The sequence below is a fragment of the Palaemon carinicauda genome, chromosome 5, assembly GCF_036898095.1.
Source record: "Palaemon carinicauda isolate YSFRI2023 chromosome 5, ASM3689809v2, whole genome shotgun sequence".
NCBI lineage: Eukaryota > Metazoa > Arthropoda > Malacostraca > Decapoda > Palaemonidae > Palaemon > Palaemon carinicauda.
In genome coordinates this window covers 157,847,391-157,869,670 of record NC_090729.1, presented here as the reverse complement: position 1 = coordinate 157,869,670, position 22,280 = coordinate 157,847,391, and the positions used below count along the sequence as shown (strand labels likewise).

Genomic DNA, 22,280 nt, shown 5'->3' with positions numbered 1-22,280 from the left:
GAATTGCCTATCATAGTAGTTTTTATGGAATTTGTTGGAGAGGCTTTACCTCATAATTGAAAGTAAGATTTATATTTTACTAAGTTTTTTTTCAGTACATTTCAGTGTGAATCTGCTCTTTGGTTTTGTAAGATTTGAATAAGATTGCTACTGTACTATACTTTTAAAGGCCTTGATGTAACAGGAAAATTTTGCTGCAATTTTGTTGGTTAAATAAATGTCTTATTTTATTGCTACACTTGATATACCATAACTTGTTAACATTGACCAGCATCATTAAAGAACAACAAATCCTTCACTTGAGCTCCTTCAGAATCTAGAAATCTGTGACTTTCTAATCTGGTTAAGTTTGTACTGTATCATCTTGTAATTCCCTCTGTTTTTTCATTTAATAGATATGAATACATATACTGTAATTGACCAAGATCATCTCTTTCCTGCACTTGCAAATAGATGAGTGAATTTACACAATGTATAGAATCAGATGAAGTTTGGGTTTAATTTTAGCAATGTTCATGTATCCAATTATAATTTTTACCATGATTTATTTTTTATTTATATTCTAGTTGCAGATAGCCGTCATCATTTTCACTACTCCACGTGAAGATCGTTACTCTGCTGTGAAACGTTTGGCATGCCTTGAGCTTAAGCTACCAACACAGTGTATCAATTCCCGCACAATCAGTCAAGACACTAAATTGAGATCCGTCACTCAGAAGATTGCTTTACAAATAAATTGCAAATTAGGAGGTGAACTCTGGGCGCTGAAAATTCCAATGACTGGCTTGATGGTAAGGTTTTCCACTCTAATAGCATTATGTTCTTGGTGCTGAAATATTTTCAAAATCAAATTTTTTTTTTTACAGAAAAGTTCATACCACATGTTTGGAACTAATTTCACTATATACTCATGTTTGTGTTTATATGTTTATATATATATATATATATATATATATATATATATATATATATATATATATATATATATATATATTATATATATATATATATATATATATATATATATATTTATTTATTTATTTATTCATATATATATATATATATATATATATATATATATATATATATATATATATATATTTATATATATATATATATATATATATATATATATATATATATATATATATATATATATATATATATATGTGTGTGTGTGTGTATATTTATGTGTATATATACATATATATGTATATTTACTTGTGTGTGTATATATATATATATATATATATATATATATATATATATATATATATATGTATATATATATATATATATATATATATATATATATATATATATATATATATATATATATATAATATCTCTTATCATTTTATATTATACTTTGATGTTACAGTTTCTTCTAACCTTAATCCTGGTCCCAAATTGTTAATCCTCTTTGGTGTCATCCATTCATGTACACCTACAGTCTGTCATCAAATACTTATTTTACAGAAGTTATCACTGAAATTTGTGGTACCATCCAAGTAAGTGTAGGTGCTGAGCCTAATGAACAATATATTAAGAAAATATAATAGCAGCACATATGTAGGACTGATTAAGCAGACATTTGTCACTTAGTGAGCATTTGCATTGTTTATAAGTCATACTAAACTTTTTTGTACAGCATACATACTGTAATAAAGAAGTGTTCTTGTTTATTTTTATACATAAAAGGTGATGTTTACAAAAATTCAATTTGAAGTAGAGTCTTTAACATATTTATACTTTTTATGATTATCAAAACTTACCTTATTTATAACTTTTGCATAATTTTCACTTTTTGATTACTTTCAATTGTTACAAAGATATTCTGCTTATATCATGAAAAAGTTTAATCATTTCTTGACCTAATGCCATGAAGTAGAAGACATCAAAGACTGGTCTCTAAGCTCTTAAAACTTTAGCTACTATTTACAGATAGTTGTAGAAGCTTGAGTCATGAGCAGTCACTTCCACGACGGTGAAGTGAATTAATGACCTGGACGAGGTTTTGATGTACGTAGTGAAATTTCTTTGGAAATATGCTAAAGAAGGATCCCTTTCTAATGAGAGGCTATTTCCAGAACCTAAGGTTTTGCTTGTAAGAACTCCAAGTGCTGCAGGAAAAGTAACAACCAACTATCCACTGGTGTGTGGGCCGTATCCACTCATTAGAAACCGCTTAGTAACCATTGCAGTTTTTGGTAGATGTTCATAGTTTTCTCACAGGCAGAGAGATGAGGATTCAACTACTATATTGATTTGGCATTCGTTGTCCTTGTCAAAGTCTCGGTAGATTGGAACTGTGCAGGATTCTTACTATTAGAGTTTTATCTTCTTACATGAATAGGTCTAACTAAATTCAGGTAAATATCTGCTCTTAAAATAAGTTGCAGATTTGCCTTGTCAAATAAGGAACCAGGAGTAAGCAAAATGTCTTGTCTTTGTCAAGCCAAACCAGACTTGCTCAGAGCAAGGATGCTTTCCTCTTCATTGTCAAACTGTGAACTGTATTGATTACCTCACCATATATCCGAGTGTTCCATCAAGGTACTTGAAAACCAAGAGGCTTCATTTCAGGCATCAGAATGAAAGTTAAAGCTTGAACCATTTTGCATATAACATTTTAGGGGAGTGACAATCCCATTGAAACTGTTGTTTTGGGATTGTTTGAAATGTTTCCTAATTTTTTGGTTCTCAACCAATTTAAAGATAATTTTTATAACAAAATACCATAAATCGGGTTTTTCTTACCAATCCTTATTTTCTATGTCAATTTTCCCCTAACTTTTTGATAATAGTAAAGAATACTGTTTTCATATACGGTTTTATCTTTTTCTAAAGACTAGCTATGTTTATTTGTGGCATCGGGTTTTCACATTTGAATGGGAAATATTGGTCGTTGAGCAAAAAAAGTTGTGATAATCTCAGAAAATTTTTTGTTTTTGAGAAATCTGCCATCAGTATTTTTTTTTCTTTTTCTTTTTTAGAAATTGTCTCATTGACTCATGATGAATTAGTGTGGGCTTTTAGCGGTAATTATAACTCACCATTGATCATAAGAATATATCATATTTCAGGCTTATTTACTAAGCAGTGATAAGCTCTACCCTCAAATCTAGAAATGTATATGCTACATATACCAAATGCCCACACATGGTTTTAAGATGTTGCTTGCACAATATATTCTCATTAACGTACTTTCTGGGAAGATTTTAGACTATTCATGTTTTGTTATTGTCTGAAACTTTATATATCTGTCACCATAACCATAACAAAAGTTTTAAATACAGTATATAAAATATCAGACAAAAGAATACAGGTATTGCTCGACTTGGGACCGAGAGATGAGTCGTAAGTTGAGTTGGCCGTATGTCGAACTAGAAAAGTGAAGTTTCCGTAGATTTATTTTGATACGTTATGATTCGGCAATCATCTGGATCATATTTTGTCATTATTTTCTTACTGTATCATAATTCCATTTTCTTGTTTCATAGGATATCATATGCTCTTTAAATGCATTATTGTATTCTATTCATCAATTTTGGAAGCATTTTACAATCGAGTACTGAAAATTTTGTTTACCTTTGGTTATGATCAGCTGATCTGAAAGTGCCGCTACCTACCGTATCAAAATATGGCGTACATACGTATGGCATGTTTTTTTATCATTTCTTAACTTATTGGAAATATCTTCATGATGAATATTACATCAACGCCAATATGTTACAGGAAATCAGTTTCCATACAGTTCGTCTAATCATTAGGTATAATGCGAAATCGTTGTAGCTCTTTCTGTGTGTGTGTGCGCGCTCGCTCTCGCAATCGCATACGGGTAGTTCATTTTTAAAGCTTCATACAGTATTGTAGTTCAATATTAAGCCTTTATATTTCATTAGACATTACTGTGTTTAATTGTGGTTTATTAAAGAACGTTTATATTTTATTTTTCAATTTCTTGAGCATATCAATAATCAACAAATACTTTTGATTTACTTGCGGTTGGCATCAGCTGATCTCAAGGTCACGCTGCCGTATTACTATTATGAGCACATATATATAGTGCGAATAATACTGATTTATATAATTTTCTTGATATTCGAAATTTCTTCATAATGCATATTACATCAGTGCCAATATGTTATAGGGTATCACATTTTCCATACAGTTCGTTTATAGACCTTATTATTAGTTATAAAAGGAATACTCTCTCTCTCTCTCTCTCTCTCTCTCTCTCTCTCTCTCTCTCTCTCTCTCTCTCTCTCTCTCTCTCTCTCTATTATTATTAAAAAATTCTATATATCATTATTCGATGTTTTGATTATGGGAATAGTAACGCATCGGATGGAAATCACTTGATTTGTCTCTTGCCTTCCGCCAGAAATATGACGTCATCAGACTTTTTTCTTAGCTTTACGGTAAGTTGTACTAATCTTATAACTAATGATACAGACCACTAAAACACTTGATATCGTTACTGGGCGTTTCGATGATGGGAATGCTGTAATAAGATTACTCGGTAGCAATGAAAGGAAATCATTCGGTTTGTCAGCGCACTTCCGCCAGATACATGACGTCACAAGTCACGTGACGTAATCTCTACGAAGAATGACAAGCAAAATATGTAAATTCATTTTCTTTGTTTCTCGCAAGAAATGAAAAGAAAATATTAACTTTTAACAAACAAAAGTATTTTATTTTATAATGTAAAAGGAAATATATTATTTTCAAGAAAATATTTGCTCTAAAAGTATATTTTCTTTAGATAAACATTGATCCATTATCAGAGATTAAAAAAGTAGCGTACAGTCAAATTTATGCTACGTAGTACTCATGACAACCGATACAGACCCTCAAAATACTTTGTATCGTTATTTAATATTTCGATAATGGAAATACTAATATTAATCGTTAGCCTATTGGAAGGAAATCACTGTATTGCCCGGAAGCTTTCCGCCAGTGATGTGACCTCACCAGACATAATATGAACTCGACAGATATTAAAACTTTTCTTAATGTATTTTTAACTGAAAATGAATACTGAATATTAACAATAAAAGAAAATAATAATTTACCAAGATAAATCAGTTTATATGTATACAAGAAAATAGATTATTTTCAAGGAAATATTTGTCCTATTTCTGATAAACTTGTGACGTCATCACCCTGAAAAAATGGTGGTAAAGTCGAATAGTCGTATGTCGCATAGGTCGTAAGTCGAGCAATACCTGTATAGGTTTCAAAGATTTTTTTTAGAGATTGGCTTAAATTACTTTAGTATGCATAATTATGGGCTTTCAATGGTATTTCCTTAACAGTGTGGATCATAAGGACATAGTCAACATATTTCAAGATTATTTACTAAATAATGGTGAGCCCCTTCCCTCAGTTCCAGAATATTATATGCTATATGTAACAAATGCCCACATATGAGTAGGACATAACTACTATACAGGTACTCCTCATAGAATAACCTCTCGTTTAACATTTACGAATGTACAGTAGCAGCATAGTCGTGTGCGTAAATTTACACATTGTGTTTGATACGTTAGGCGGAGGTAGCTGGCAGTGAAGACACTTTAGGTACCTGGACGACTGGCTTCTATCCGAGTCAAGATCACAATTCATTTGTCACAGGAACCTCCTATTCAATTTTTGTCAAGAGCTGGGGTTAAACTTCAAGGAGTCCATTCTCCGCCTCCAATGCCGTATACGGTACATGGCCGTGGATATGGACTCTTCCCATGCCAGAGTGTATCCATCCTCAGGTAGAGTCCAGAGGTTGACAGGTTGCTGCTCTTATTTTGGAAAAGAATTTTGAAGATCCCTGAGATGTGGAGACAGAACTCTCATGCTGGCTAAAGGAGTACACTGTTAGCCAGATCTAACCTACAGGTTCCAACTCCAGAGCTTCTCTTTATTTCAGATACTTCTCACCAAAGATGGTGAGTTCATCTATGAAGTGAGAGATTTCAGCTACATGATTACAGAAAGACAAATCCTTCAACATGAATTAGCCAGAGCTGAAAGCAGCGTACCTCACATGACTCCACTTTTCAGAGAGAGACAATCAAGGGTCACTTGATAGTGTTGATGAGTGACAACACAACTGTAGTGACTAGCATCTACAAACACGGGGCTCTGTATCCCATCTGCTGTGCCAGCTAGCAGTGGGAATTCTACTTTGGGCCCAACTAAATGCCATTCACCCTTCAGTACAATTTATTCCAGAGAAGAAGATCATGATTGCAGACAATCTGAGCCTACTACGACAATAGTTGGTTCAGAATGGTCTCTGAATCTTCAAGTGGTAATGAGTCTCCTGCCTTTGGTAGGTTTCCCGATTAAAGACATTCGCTACTCATCCGAACAACAAACTCCCTGTGTATTGTTCTCCAGTTGTAGACCCAGCTACAATGATGGGGGATGCATTTTTAAATATTAAATTTAGCCGGTGAATATATAAATAGCTTACGTCTCCGACGGTCGACAGATTCCAAAAACTCGCGAGCGATCGCCATGAAGGTTGTCGGGTGTGCCTACCAGCGCCGACTATCGGCCAGATACCGCATATACTTCTCAACCAAACCAGTTCTTCTCTGTCGGTGGTCCAGACAACATTGGTTCCGCTCGCACTTGACCTCAAGTTTCTACCGATTGGTGAAGTACTTGGTTTAAATTGCTTTCGCTGTGTTGGTTTTCTTCGATAAAACTCTTGAAACCCTTTTTTGATTATTGTTGATGAACTTGGCTTTCCCTTGGATTTTCTTCAGATTTTCATAATGGCTCACCCTTCTCCTGTCTATCGTAAATGTGCGAAAGACTGTAACAAACGTCTTCCAAAAGCTTCCCTCGATCCTCATACTGTTTGTGCTAATTGCCGGGGTAAATCTTTTCAATTAGGGGATCGATGTGAGGAATGTGTGATTTTATCGGAATTCGTGTGGTTGGAGTATGAGAAATATACTCGGAAACTCGAAAGAGATAGGGTGAGAAGAAGCTCTTCTAGATCTATAGATTTTTCCTCTTCCCATGCCCCTGAACCTAATCCTTCTCCTGTAGTGGTAGTTTCAGAACCCCCTATTGGCACTCATGAACCTTCTATGCGTGAAATGTTATTGGCTATTCAAGCGTTGGGTGAGAAGGTTGAAACCTTGGCATCGGACAGGAACCAGCTTATGTCCGACGTTAATCTTTTAAAGGGTCAAAGTGGTAAAGTGGAAAGTCAAAGTGGTAAAGTGGAAAGTGCGGCAAATGTGTTTAGTGTTGTGACAGAGGGTTCGTCTGTTCGTGCTTGTCACTTGCCTAGTCCGAGATCTTTTTCAAGCTCCCCTGCACCAGGGAGAAGGAATGTCGTAGGACTTAAGGGAGTGAGAGGTGTAAACCAACGTACAGACGTTCCCTCAAAGGTATCAGACGTTGCTCTTCAAGCACGTCCTTACCATAAGACGGGAAAAACTAAGTTCTCCTCGTCTTCCGATGATTCGTTTCATAAGAAGCCTTGGCGTAAGGTTTCAAGACCTTTAAAACGCAAGTCAGTCCCTTCAGGATAGGTCCAGCGTCCTGGCTGTAGTCATTAGGACAGCTCTGACCGTATTCAGTCATCGGATGGCTGTTCTCCTGTTAAGCGTAAACGTGACGCTGAGTCCGAGGGTCTCGTTCGGTGCGATGACTTGCATGCACAGACGTTGCCGACGTCTCGGCCCGTTTCGACTCCCGTTGACCCTAAGTGGAGTGTCTTACAAGACATGCAGTTGAAACTTTCATCCTTAATGGAAGTTTATGATCATGACCAGGTTCGTAAAGATCCTTTGCTTGCGGTTCGTCAGTCCAGCAAGCGTGACTCAGGTCTTCAACCGCCTAAGCGTGATTTGTCTCGTCATTTTGACGTTAGCTCTAATGTTAGCGGTGCTGTTAAACGTGACTCTGATTGTGTTCCTCGTCAGTCACGTCAGTTACGTGACGTTGAACTTCAATTTCCGCAGTCACAGCGTGACGTTCAGCAGCCGTCACCGCAGTCCCGACGTGACGTTCGTCGGCCGACTCCGTTGTCCCGACGTGACGTCGAACGTCAGTCGCCGCGGTCTGGTGTTGTTTTTCAACCTCAAGATCTGCAGTCTGTGCAGTCCCGACGTGACGTCGGACGTCAGTCGCTACAGTCTGTTGTTGTTTTTCAACCTCAAGACTTTCAGTCTTTGCAGTCTCGGCGTGACGTCGTTACCTCTGCTTTTGCTGCGGCTCCTTCGCGTATTGATGTAGCCTGTCAATCGTTGCCGCCTCGGCATGCTTTGCTTTCTCCGTGTAGCAAGACTTTGCCTTTGTCGGATGATGTTCCTTCGGATGAGGAAGTTGTTGATCCCCTTCCTGCTGATGTTCCTTTGGGGATCCTTTCGGATGGAGAGGAGCCTAGGGTTGCCCAGCAATCCCTTGACTTTAAAAAGATAATGCTTATCTTTAAGGATCTGTTTCCCGATCATTTTGTTACTGCTGCTCCTCGTTCACCTCCATCTGAATTCATGTTGGGCATGACTTCTTCGACTCCGTCGTTTACGAAGTTGGTGCTCTCTCGCTCTTCTAAGAGAGCCTTGCGTTTGTTGGGAGACTGGTTAATGTCCAGGAGGAGTTTAGGGAAGTCCTCTTTTGCCTTTCCCCCTTTCAAATTGGCTTCTCGTGCGAGCGTCTGGTATGACACGGGAAAAGTTCTCGGCTTGGGGGTGCCTGCCTCTGCCCAGGGAGACTTCTCAAGCCTTGTAGGCTCTCCTCGTCGTCTGGCCATGAGACGCTCGAAGGTTTGCTGGTCCTCTACAGATCTGGATCATCTCCTTAAAGGAATTTTCCGTGCCTTCGAGGTTTTCAGTTTTTTGGATTGGTCCCTGTGAGCCTTGAGTAGGAAGGTCTCGTCAGCGGACAGGGATGTCTCTATTCAGATAATGTCTTGCATGGACAAGGCAATAAGGGATGACTCTATTGAACTGGCTGCTACATTCACAGCAGGGGTTCTTAAGAAGAGAGAGACTCTGTGTTCTTTTCTTTCTGTAGGGGTCACTCCTTGTCAGAAGTCAGAACTTCTCTTTGCTCCCTTATCTTCTACTTTGTTCCCTCAACAGCTTATTAGAGATATCGCGGCGTCTCTTGTTCAGAAGGACACTCATGATTTAATAACCACGTCTGCTCGTAAGGTTTTACCTTCGTCTTCTCATGTCAGCAGACCTAAGTTTGACACGCCAGCGGCTAGGTTTATCCCGCCTTTTCGTGGCAGAGCCCCCAGTAGGGGAGGCTCTCGTGCCGATAGCAAGCGAGGCAAGAAGAGAGGATCTAGATCCTCACGTGGCAGAGTCTGACTGCCCACGTCCTCAGACAGCAGTAGGTGCCAGATTGACCAACTTCTGGCAGGCCTGGGAGAAGAGGGGTGCAGACCGGGAGTCTGTTTTGTTGCTGAAGGAGGGTTACAAAATTCCTTTTGTACGAAGACCTCCTCTTGTGAAAGTTCCGATAGACCTCTCTCCCAGGTATCGAGAGGAGACAAAGAGACGGGTTACATCTTCAGGTGTGTCTATTGTTAGAAAAGGGGGCGGTGTCGAAAGTCTCGGACCTTCAATCCCCAGGTTTTTCCAACTGTCTCTTCCTGGTTCCGAAGAACACAGGAGGTTGGAGGCCAGTGCTGGATGTAAGTGCTCTCAACGTGTTTGTTGTAATAACAAAGTTCACGATGGAGACCACCAAATCCGTTTTGGCAGCTGTCGCGGTCAGAGAGGGCGACTGGATGGTCTCTATCGACCTGCAGGATGCGTACTTCCACATTCCGATACATCCAAATTCTCAACATTATCTGAGGTTTGTGTACAGGAAGGTGGTGTATTAATTCCGAGCACTGTGCTTCGGCCTCAGCCCTGCACCTCTTGTTTTTACGAGGCTCATGCGGAATGTAGCGAAGTTCCTACATTTATCGGGGATGAGAGCCTCCCTGTATTTGGACGACTGGTTGCTCAGAGCGTCGTCCCGTCATCGCTGTCTGCAGGACCTACAGTGGACTTTGGATCTTGCGAAAGAGTTAGGTCTCTTGGTGAACATGGAGAAGTCGCAACTGACTCCATCCCAGACCATTCTCTATTTGGGGATGGAGATACAGAGTCGAGTTTTTCGGGCTTTTCTGTCTGCCAACAGGATCGAGCAGGCTTTGCTCAAAGTCCGTCTCGTGCAAGAGAAAAACAGTTGCTCTGTGAGAGATTGGATGAGCCTCCTGGGGACTCTTTCGTCGCTGGAACAGTTTATCTCTCTAGGGAGACTCAACCTGCGCCCTCTCCAGTTCCACCTAGTCATCCATTGGAACAAGGAGAAGGGTTTAGAGACGGTCTCGATTCCAATCTCCGATCCAGTCAAGACTAGTCTAGCTTGGTGGGACAGCAATATAAGATTTCGGGAAGGTCTTTCTCTGGCAGTCAAGAACCCACACCATGTGTTGTTTTCAGACGCATCGGATTTGGGTTGGGGGGCGACTCTGGACAATCTGGAATGCTTGGGTCTTTGGTCCGCAGACCAGAGGAGTCTTCACATAAACTGCAAAGAGCTTTTAGCAGTCCATCTAGCGTTAAGGAGTTTCGAGAGTCTGATTGGAAACAAGGTGGTGGAGGTGAATGCAGACAATACCACGGCCTTGGTTTACATATCGAAGCAAGGTGGCACTCACTCCCACTCTCTTTTCGTCATCGCAAGGGACCTTCTCATTTGGTCAAAAGATAGAAACCTCTCTTTTGACGAGATTCGTCCAAGGGGAGTTGAATGTCTTAGCGGACTGTCTCAGTCGAAGAGGACAGGTGATTCCTACGGAGTGGATGCTCCACAAGGATGTGTGCGAGAGACTTTGGATGACTTGGGGTCAACCCACCATCGATCTCTTTGCGACCTCGTTGACAAAAAGGCTCCCGACTTATTGCTCTCCGGTCCCAGATCCAGAGGCGGCCCACATAGACGCTTTTCTTCTGGACTGGTCTCACCTGGACGTTTATGCCTTTCCACCTTTCAAGATCCTAAACAGGGTGCTGCAGAAGTTCGCCTCTCACGAAGGGACCAGGTTGACGTTGGTTGCTCCCCTCTGGCCCGCGAGAGAGTGGTTCACAGAGGTACTTCTATGGCTAGTAGACATTCCAAGAAGTCTGCCGTTGCGGATGGATCTCTTGCGGCAGCCTCACGTAAAGAGATTTCATCAAAGCCTCCCCGCGCTTCGTCTAACTGCCTTCAGACTATCGAAAGACTCTCTAGAGCTCGAGGGTTTTCGAAGGAGGCAGCTAGAGCGATCGTGAGGGCAAGAAGATCCTCTTCCATCAGGATCTATCAGTCTAAATGGGAGGTATTTAGAGACTGGTGCAAGTCCTCCTCTATTTCCTCTTCCAGTGCCTCTGTAGCGCAGATTGCAGATTTTCTGCTTTATCTGAGAAACGGTCGCTCCCTCTCTGCATCTACCATTAAAGGCTACAGAAGCATGTTAGCTTCTGTTTTCCGGCATAGAGGTTTGGATCTTTCTAATAACAAAGATCTTCAAGACCTGCTTAAGTTTTTCGAGACTTCCAAGGAGCGTCATATTTCTACTCCTGCTTGGAACTTGGACGTGGTCCTACAGTTCCTTATGTCAGACAGGTTTGAACCGTTAAATTCAGCCTCCCTGAAGGATCTTACCCTCAAGACACTTTTCTTGGTGAGCTTGGCTTCAGCGAAAAGGGTTAGTGAGATACATGCTTTTGGCAAGAATATCGGCTTCTCCGCTAATAAAGCAGTATGTTCTCTTCAACTTGGTTTTTTTGGACAAGAATGAACTTCCGTCTCGTCCTTGGCCTAAATCATTTGAAATCCCCAGTCTTTCTGAGATTGTGGGGAATGAAGTTGAAAGAGTGCTGTGCCCCGTTAGAGCTCTTAAATTTTATTTATCCAGAACTAAACCGCTGCGAGGTTGTTCAGAGGCTTTATGGTGCTCCGTTAAAAAGCCCTCTTTGCCCATGTCTAAGAATGCGTTGTCTTATTTTATTAGACTTTTGATTAGAGAGGCACACTCTCATTTAAGTGAGAAGGATTGTAATTTACTTAATGTCAAGGCTTATGAAGTTAGAGCGATAGCAACTTCGATAGCGTTTAAGCAAAATAGATCCCTTAAAAGTATTATGGACGCGACCTTTTGGAGAAGCAAGTCGGTGTTTGCTTCATATTACTTGAAAGATGTCCAGACTCTTTATGAGGACTGCTACAAGTTGGGACCATTCGAAGCAGCGAGTGCAGTAGTGGGTGAAGGTTCTACCACTACATTCCCCTAATCCCAATATCCTTTTAATCTACTCTTAAGATTTTTAATCTTGTTTTGGGTTGTACGGGAAACTAAGAAGTCTTTCACAATCTTTTGATTTGGCGTGTGGTCAAAATATTGTTTCTTGAGAGCGCCCAGATTAAGGGTATTGATGAGGCCCTGCTGTAGGAGTGTTCACCCTGGTTATAGCAGCTCCGGGGAAGTCTTTCAGCATCCTAAGAGGATCGCTGGGCTTCGTGAGGATAGCGGACTAATGAGGCAGAGTAATCATCAGAGTCAGCTTCCTTATCAGGTACCTATACTTAAGTTTGTTTTTTTGAATATTTGTCAAAAACTCTTGAGCATATACGCCTTTATTGTTTTAATACTGGTCTCTACCCACCACCATGGGTGTGAATCAGCTATTTATATATTCATAGGCTAAGTTTAATATTTAAAAATGATATTTTCAATTTAAAATAAATTTTTGAATATACTTACCCGGTGAATATATATAATTAAAGACCCTCCCTTGCTCCCCGATAGAGACCCTACAGACTGAGAAAAACTGGTTTGGTTAAGAAGTATATGCGGTATCTGGCCGATAGTCGGCGCTGGTGGGCACACCCGACAACCTTCATGGCGATCGCTCGCGAGTTTTTGGAATCTGTCGACCGTCGGAGACGTAAGCTATTTATATATTCACCGGGTAAGTATATTCAAAAATTTATTTTAAATTGAAAATATCATTTTAACACCCCTGGGAAGGAATGGACATTTATGCCTTTTTCTCATTCTGCCTGCTTCATCAGGTGCTGAACAAAATCAGGTCATTAAAAAATCTAGCAGTAACATTAGAATGGCCCAACCTTTTACATCAGCCTTACATAAAAAAAGTTTTGCAAAGCAGCTCACTGCCTATCTCTTCATGGCTGGAGGTTATCCCCCTGAGAAAGGCTTTCAAAATAGAGTGCGAAGCAACTTTCAAGGTACATCCGCAAGTGCTCCGCAGCGGAGGGATCTTTTTTTTTTTTTTTTTTTTTTTTTTTTATGAGTTAGAATTATTAGTATCACACTATTATTAATTTTTCCGCAATTGGTGTTATAGAAGGGGAATTTCTCCACTCAATACCACTATTCTATAGATTGCAGACTAGTTTTTCTATAGGAGATACCTCTCTCATTCATACCTGTATAAGCATATCGCTCAGTGCTAAGCCAGGTTTTTAGACTGAAGGGAATTGATCTCTTGTTCTTGTTGGAACTCCCAGTTTTGATGAGGAGTTTTGAGCATTCTTGTCCACCTAGAGAACTCAAACCCCCTCCTTGGAGTGCGATTAAGTTTCAGATTGAGACCTTACTCTCAAGACGGTCTTCCTTCTAGCTTTAGCTTCTTCAGAGAGAGTGACCGAGCTACATGGCCTTTTTTATCTTGTTTCACACTCCAAGGTTTGGAGAGATCTGTCTTTCTCTTTTCTACTGTCAAGACTGAAAGTCTATCAATAAATGATAATAGATTTGACTCCCCATATCAGCGATCAAGAAGGTAATTGATGGTCTGGACATTTTGTTACTTTGTTCTATGAGCATAGTTCGTTGTTTCTCTAAAAAAAAAAAAAAAAAGTTTTCTTGCATCCATCCATCACTAACTCGTTTGTAACACAAGTTGAAATAAGAAGGGGGTAACCAGAAATACCATATCTTTCTGGTTACATGAAGTCATACTTAAAGCATATACAGTCAGCCCTCCTAATTCGGGTGGGTTAGGTAGCAGAGACAAGTATGAAGATCAAGAATCCACGAATACTTGCTGCTTTAAGGTTGGATAACTAATCGCTATACCAACTAGCGGCCCATTGCCTACGTGTGGTTGACTAATGCACTAAGTAATGTCTATATTATTATCTTTTACTAGGTTTCTGTCACAGTATAAGTATTTTATAAATGAATGAACACATTTCAATAAGTGTATAGTACAAATGCACAAGAGTGTATTATAGACTATAAACGGTAAGGCTGCAGCATAGTACAGTATGTAACACTACAGTAGTCCTTGTGACGCTTATAATAATAATACACTGTTGTTCTTATCTAATATAACAATCGATGATATTGTAGTATATACGGTATTACTGTAATATATGTATAGTACTAAATTATGCCTCAGAAAGTTGGAGCCTTTCCAAAGTCTTAGAACATAAGCTAGTTGCAACTCAAAGCACTATGTAAAGAATAATGATGGGATAACACTTTAAAGACAGAAAAAGAGCAACATAGATGCAAGAGCAAACTAAAGTAGAGGATATTCTAACAACATGAAGGAAAAAGAAATGGACATGGCCAGGACATGTGAAAATGACAGACAATAGATGAACATCAAGAATAGCAGAATAACCCCAGAAATTGTAAAAGAAGCATTGGGAAGGAAGAGAAGGCGATAGATTGATGAACCATGGAAGTTTGTGGGCGTTGACTGGCACAGAAAGACCATGAACAGCCCCAAGTGGAAGGACATGTCTGAGAGCTTTGTTCTACAGTAGACTCGTAACAGCTGATGATGATGATGATGATGGGAAAAACGAAATACTGTATATAGATAGGAAAAATACAAATTAGCATGTATAGTACAATCGCTACAGTACAGCTGGGCAGTGAGGGAAGGGGTGTGAAGCAAGCCGGGTGCAAAGCAACTAGGTCTGTTTGAAACTGTCGCAGAGCGAGATTACTTCTTTCTTACGAACCTGCGAACGAAATTTTTTATTTAATAGGTTATACGCTTCTCTGTATTGCAAAATTGCGAAGAAAGAACCTATAGATATGGGGCCCCTCCCAAAACACAGAATATACATGGTGTTTCCGCAGCCTTAGCGTTCCTCAAAAACCACTCATTAGCTCAAATTCTTTGTGCTTTTGTTCGGAGAGACAAACCACCTTCACCGCACATTACTTAAAAGACGGCACCTGCAGATCACTGGATACTTTTTTTGGGCCCAGTGGTAGCTGCACACTAAATAGTCTGAGACTTACTGTATACCTTTGCCAGATTGTTAACAATTTATCACAATTGATAATTTTTCTCAGCATAAGTATGTATGAGAGAATAAATAAATCCTTCTTTCACTTTCAAGCATCCCTTCCTTGTAGTATCAGCATGAAAGGAATAAACTACAAATTTTAGAAATTTTTATATTTCTTAGCTATACAATCCTTAGTCATTAAATCTCTATGTCCTGCCTCATCCATCCCTCAAGTCTCAACCATAAGCAAATGATGTGAGTTTCACTGACGCAGTCGCTCCTACCTTGTCATTTAAATAGGTAACAGTTCTAGCTCTGCTTTCTATGACCATACAATAATAAAAGAAAATGAGCTCTTTTTCACCTTAGTTGGTTACCATAGCAACCTCACTGCTGGGCGCCGTTCGCGGCTACCAATAGGCTTCACTTATCTACTGGTAGCTGCTAAGAGAAAAGGTCGCCCCTTTACTATTATGATTGACTTGATCCACACCATATTTCCACTTATAGAGCTTGGTGCTTAGTGCTTGTGTCTTTTCCTTATCATTGTCACTAAGAGTGCTTATAATTATCTGTGCTACGCTTGTGCTTACCAATGTTTAATGCTGTTGCAAACGATATTCTGTAAAATCTCCACATGGGTTTTGTTGTGAGTTTCCGTCCTCCCAGTGTGGAAGATTTCTTTCTCGGTGCAAGTAATGAGCTAAGAGAGATTGTTCTCCTTCTTCATCTTCTTCCAATAATGGTAAAAAGTGTAAGCTTTGTTCTGATTGAAAGCTATCCCCTCTCCTACTCCTTCATATCTTGAACCTTCTGAGGTGCCAGTTACGGAGGACGACTTTTATATTGATAACCTATTGATCATAATTTATATGTATTATCATCTGATATTGATCTTGTGACTAGTGATCCCGAATTGATGCTAGTGACAGGCCTCGGCTTGCTGAACCGGATCCAATCCCATTATCCTTGGTCAATGATTATTCAGAAAGGCATAGATCTCCTTTGCCTCCCTCTAGTATATTGAGGGGTGAACCCTATAGGGTTAATTTTATCCAGTGTTGACTTTAACTTTTGAGATATCTTGCATCAATGCATCAGAAGTCCCCTGTTCCCGTACGGGGAACCTCTAGAGTCAAGACTTATCCCCCCCCCACCTCCCCCTTCATACGACAGCAGTCCTGTTGGAGAATATACTTTATCCTTGGCCCGCTTGTAAGACAGGGTCCTCGGCACTGCTCTTCTTCCATGAATTCTCTGGACTTGTCCCAGAACTTCCCATTGTACAGTGTATTGAGATTGGTCGGACCGCTTCGACCGTGTACACAACCACAACTTTGATCAGACCAAGTTGCTCTGAACCTATTGTGTCTTCTCCTTCCAAACAAACTGCTTGGTAGTCAAAAGTAACAATACATTCACTAACTCCGCGCGTGTTGTCCATACCAAACCCACCTCAGAGATGCTCTCAGGCAAACAAGTCTAAACACACAACAGTGCCCACGTGTGATGACGTCCCTAAACGTGCCGCCATTTCAACGTGTAATGATATTCTTCCCCATGGTGGCTATTATCTTATGTCATTTGATAATATACGTTCTGATCATGCTTGATTTTAGTGCTGCCTTTGACCGTGTTAATCATGAGGCCCTTGTTTTCAAACTGAAACAGTTGGGAGTGGGTGGGTCGTTTCTTAGCATTATTATTGATTTTTTAAGTAATAGATCTCAAAGAGTTGTTGTTGATGGGCACCATAGTGATTATAGGAATGTGATATCCGGTGTTCCACAGGGTAGTGTTCTTGGCCCATTACTTTTCATACTATATACACATGACATGTGGTTTGGCCTAGAAAACAAGCTTGTTGCATATGCAGATGATGCCACTCTCTTTGCATCAATTCCATCCCCTGAATGTAGATCTAGGGTTGGTGAATCCCTTAATAGAGATTTAGCTAGAATTAGTGCATGGTGCAAATTATGGGGTATGAAGTTGAATCCTAACAAAACTCAAAGTATGATTGTAAGTAGGTCAAGGACGGTGGTTCCTCAACATCCGGATCTCAGTATTGATAATGTTTCTTTAAATATGTATGACTCTTTCAAAATTTTAGGTGTGATTCTCGACAGTAAATTTACTTTTGAGAAACATATAAGGTCTGTGTCTTCTTCAATCTCACAAAAAATAGGCTTATTGAGAAAGTCTTTTAAGATTTTCGGTGATCAATCTATTCTGAAGAAGTGTTTTAATTCTTTCATTCTACCTTGTTTTGAGTATTGTTCTCCTGTCTGGTCTTCAGCTGCTGATTCTCATCTTAATTTGTTGGACAGAAACTTACGGTCTATTAAATTTCTTATTCCTGATCTAGATATTAATCTCTGGCACCGTCGTTCAATTAGTTCATTATGTATGTTGCATAAGATTTTTCACAACTCTGACCATCCTTTACATTCAGATCTCCCTGGACAATTCTATCCTGTTCGTAATACTAGGCAGGCAGTTAATTCTAATAGCCAGGCCTTCTCCATCACGAGGCTCAATACTACGCAGTACTCTGGAAGTTTTGTTCCAGCTGTGACCGGGTTGTGGAATGGTCTTCCTAGTCGGGTGGTTGAATCAGTGGAACTTCAGGAGTTCAAAGTTGGAGCAAATGCTTTTTTGTTGACCAGGCGGACATAGTCTTTTTATAGTTTATTTATGACATATTTGTTTTTGATGTTGTTGATAGTTTATTATATGACATGTCTGTTTTGACGTTGTTTCTTATTTTAGAATGATTTATTGTTAATTTGTTCTCTTCATTTATTTATTTCCTTATTTCCTTTCCTCACTGGGCTATTTTTCCCTGTTGGAGCCCCTGGGCTTATAGCATCTTGCTTTTCCAACTAGGGTTGTAGCTTGGATAGTAATAATAATAATAATAATGCTGCCATGACCCAAGGTTGTGTGTGAATGGAACCCCTTATGGTATTGTTCCATTTTTAGCTTCAACTCGATATTGGGTAGCTTCGGCTTACAATCCTCAACAACGTTTGGTTATATGAATGACAAACCTGTCACCTTACCTCAATGTACTCACACAAGTACCCGGCCTAATGTTCGTATTGATTTGAGTTTTGCATGTTTCTTCAGAACAAGAAAAATTTTATTTTTTCATGTGAATCATCCTTTCAGGCTCAAAAGGCACCATAATCATTTCCCCCCATTTTCCCTTGTGATTCCCCATCTGAAACATAATGTCACAGTAATTAGATGCCTTAGGCACGGTCCTCATCGGAGATGCCCTAAGTTACCAGCCTCAGAGAAATCCTCTACAGATTGAGTTCGGAAAGTGAATTCCATTTCATTCCCTTGTAAACTGCTTCAAGTAGAAACTCATATACTAGAAGACAGCATGACTCCTCACTTTCTTTCTCCACCTCCTCTTCTCTCCATTCACTGAATGTTGTTAGAGAGAGGAAAGACGTTCCAAGAAACATTTAATCTTCAAACAAGTATGGCATGGTAGAACCACCAGTTACCCCTAAAGTGGAGCCACTCGTGATCAGGATATCATATTAATGACTGTCCGGAAAACCTCACTGCACACACGGGCACCAGCACCAGGTCAGCTGATGTAGCTCTCCTCAAGGTTCCAATGTCTAGTCCTGAAGCATCACTTTTCATAAAGATCATGAGCCTAATTCATGGCTTGGGCGGCTTAAATGAGCCCTCTCACATGGAAATCCCTAATAAGCGGTGCATTATAAACGCATTATTCCCTCAATCTGGAAGCCAAAAACATAGGTTTGCCCTGGCACTCTCTAATCAGACTTGAAACGTGTTACAGTAGACTTATTTAAACCAAGTCTCAGCTTCGGAGAACTTGCTTAAAACAAGCAGGTCTTCCAAGTTGCCTTCTTGGCCCTTTCATGCCAGGGGAGATTTCATGTCCACCCAGTGTATCTAGCTACAAGTTACCTAACCTCCCCTCCATCTTTTGGGGTCCAAAAATATGGAGGTAGCAGTTATATCTGCTATTGATGCCTGGACCTGGTGAGACCACTGGTCAGGAACAGTATCACACTTCTTGACAGAAAATCTGCATGCTGAGTGTCCTGAAACAATTTGAAGACTTCCCAAGGTCAGGAACCAAGGCTGTAAAATTCTTAATTCATCAGTCTGTCTCCATTTGGGGCAACTACGTTCTAAGAGGATGGCAACGCCTTTTTAGCTAGATGCACTAAACAGTTGTCCTCTGTGGACACTTTGTGTGAGGGACTCCAACCTGGTGGAATCCCTTTCTATTTTTCTCTCCATCAGATCTGGCCACTGCCTTAGTAAATCACAAAGTTGGTCAGAGCTGCGGCACTGAGGATGCCCCCTTCCCCCCTATCTCCATGGAACCCATTTTTTTTTTAAATCAACCAGCAAAGATTTCTTCCTTCTACAGACTTTCAACAGCCTAGGAGGTAAAATTCTCAGCCTACCTTTAGCCATAGAGGACACTCCTCCGACCGTAGAGGTCGTGGCCGTAGAGGGTGCTCTTAGGGAGGGCATTTCTCGCAACTTACCACCAGTACGGGGATGCCTACAAAGCCCTAGGTTTAGGTGGCAGCTCTTCAGGACCGATCCTTAGACCATGATAGCTCTGCATTCAGGATATCGGGTTCCATTTATAGACTGCCTGCTCCCCTCTGATTCTTAACTCATTGGAGGCTCAGTAAAGGACCTCCTCTTGCTAGAGGGGGTGTTTAAGACATAGTTCAAACCATCTTTAGTGGAAGTCTTTGATCACTTTCTGGGCATCCTCAGTCATCTAAGCTTAGTAGAAAATCTGATGGGAGGCTGGAGACACATCATAAGTTTGTCCCATTTTAATTTATTTGTCTTACAAACAAGGTTAAAAAGTGGAGACCTCAGCCATTGTTATTCAGGTAATAAGGAAAAACAACTTCCTTCAGACCATAGACCTAAAGGATGAGTACATTTAAGTTCCCATCCATCCTGCCTCAAGGAAATACCTAAAATTTCCCTTTTGAGACAGAATTTTCCACTTCAAAGTGTTAGGCTTCACCCCGTCAACAGCACCTCAGGTCTTTACCAGGAAGATATCTGGACTACTGGCTTCTAGCAGTCTTTCGAACCCTGCATATAAAACGCAGGATTTCCTCCTCAACTTTTGCAAGGACTTTGGTATTCAACTAAATCTAGAAACCAGTCTCATCCTCCCACAGTCTATCAGACATCTATGCATGTGTGTCAACTCAACCCAGGCCAAAGCATTTCTATCTACCAACAGGGTAGCAAGATTGAGGAATGTGGCAGGAACTTTCTTGAAAGAAATCACTTCCTACCCATTCTTGGTAAAGCTTCTGGGACACCTCACCTCATTGGAGAAGGTAATCCCCTTTGGGTAAATGCCTCTTACTCGGTGCACGGAACTCTGAAAAAGCCATTACTATTCTCGTATCCATAGACAAAAAGACTGCAGCATCTGATACATTTGAAGACCTTGAGTTTGGGATAAATATGAGTGGTTGATTTTTATTAATATAATTTTTTTTTCACATTAAGAACTTAATTTTCATAAATTTAATTGCAAGGGATTCCAAAGGTAATTTCTTGGATTTGCTTTTAAAAACAATGTGTACTGTTGGCTCAGCAGGTGTACAATTTTCACTGTAATTATTTCATTGTATTTGTGATGGATGTATTCTGAGTATAAAGATTAGATACTATATACCAGAAAATATTTTATAGCAATATCCAAAACTACAATAAAAATCTATAGAAGTGTCTCTACTTTTCCTCAAAGGTATGTGGCATTGATGTATATCACGACCCATCAAGGAGGGGTGCTTCAGTAGTTGGTTTTGTTGCATCTATGAATAATACCCTAACTCGGTGGTTTTCCAATACCAGCTTTCAGCACCCTGGTGATGAAATTGTTCATGGTCTGAAGATTGCTCTCCTTGAAGCTTTACGTAGATATCATGGCGTAAGTTTTTTTCTGTATTATTAGTAGCCCTATTAACTAGATTAATTCTAATGTAAGTGAATCTCACAAGATATCCTTTATATAAAGAAATATGTTATTATATAAAGGGTAAAGTGAATGAGTTGAGTTGACACATTGGATGCAAATAGGTTGATTCAGGTCTCAATATATTTAGTGTACATTATTTTATAACAAGACTGGCAAATGTATTACGTCAATGATAGAAACCTCAAGTGTACTGACATTGTACTGTTTCTAGTTCAACGTGAAGGTCATTACAGGTGGTATATCACATTAGCTGAAAACAATGGACTAAATATCTTTGTGAAAATGAATAAACATGTGGCAAAGACAAAGATATAAGAGCAGGCGTAGAAAAGTAATACTGTATAGTAAATCATATATGGTAAAAAAAATTTAAAAGATATGAATTATTGGTAATTAGAAAAGGTAACTGGAAATGTATTTAAGTAGACCTGTTTTTTTTTAGGAGTTTTACTTATCATAGAGGGAGGGGATTAATTATAAGAGAATTTTTATAAAAATAGTGTAGATTTGAGAGAAGCTATTTAGATGTTGGTATAGACGTGAAGAAGAGGTTTGAAAAAAATATTATTTTTAGGGATAGCCAAGGAAGGAAGACTAAAAGGAAACATTTAGGGAGGGAATGATAAGTATTATCGAGTTAGAGAATAGCCTCAAACTTTAACCTTCCTGTTTTTATAAAAAGATTACAAGCCTATAATAATTTAGGATTTTCAGCTATTGCAGTATGACCTGATATGCAACACCCACGATTGCCAGTAATTTATTGTGCTTTACATATTATGAAAATTAATTATTGAATAGAGTAAGCCTAAGTACAGTACTATACAACCTTGCCACACCTTCCAAGCTTTAGGTCTGTGAAGAAAATTGTTCTTGTATACCATCAAAGGCAGTATACTACTGTTCATTGTTAGCCATTACTTTCACATTAATAATTTTGGAGACAATTCAAATTTTG

The 22,280-nt window shown here is 39.4% G+C and overlaps 1 protein-coding gene across 1 annotated transcript in view; it reads left to right on the top strand.

The window, feature by feature from the left end:
- The window catches only part of AGO3 (Argonaute 3), a 431,904-nt gene that overhangs the window by 336,479 nt on the left and 73,145 nt on the right, over positions 1–22,280 (top strand). Inside the window, exons 15-16 of the mRNA XM_068374249.1 lie at positions 567–791; positions 21,092–21,274. Of these exons, the coding sequence (XP_068230350.1) occupies positions 567–791; positions 21,092–21,274 (408 nt within the window). The remainder of the gene's footprint in view (positions 1–566; positions 792–21,091; positions 21,275–22,280) is intronic.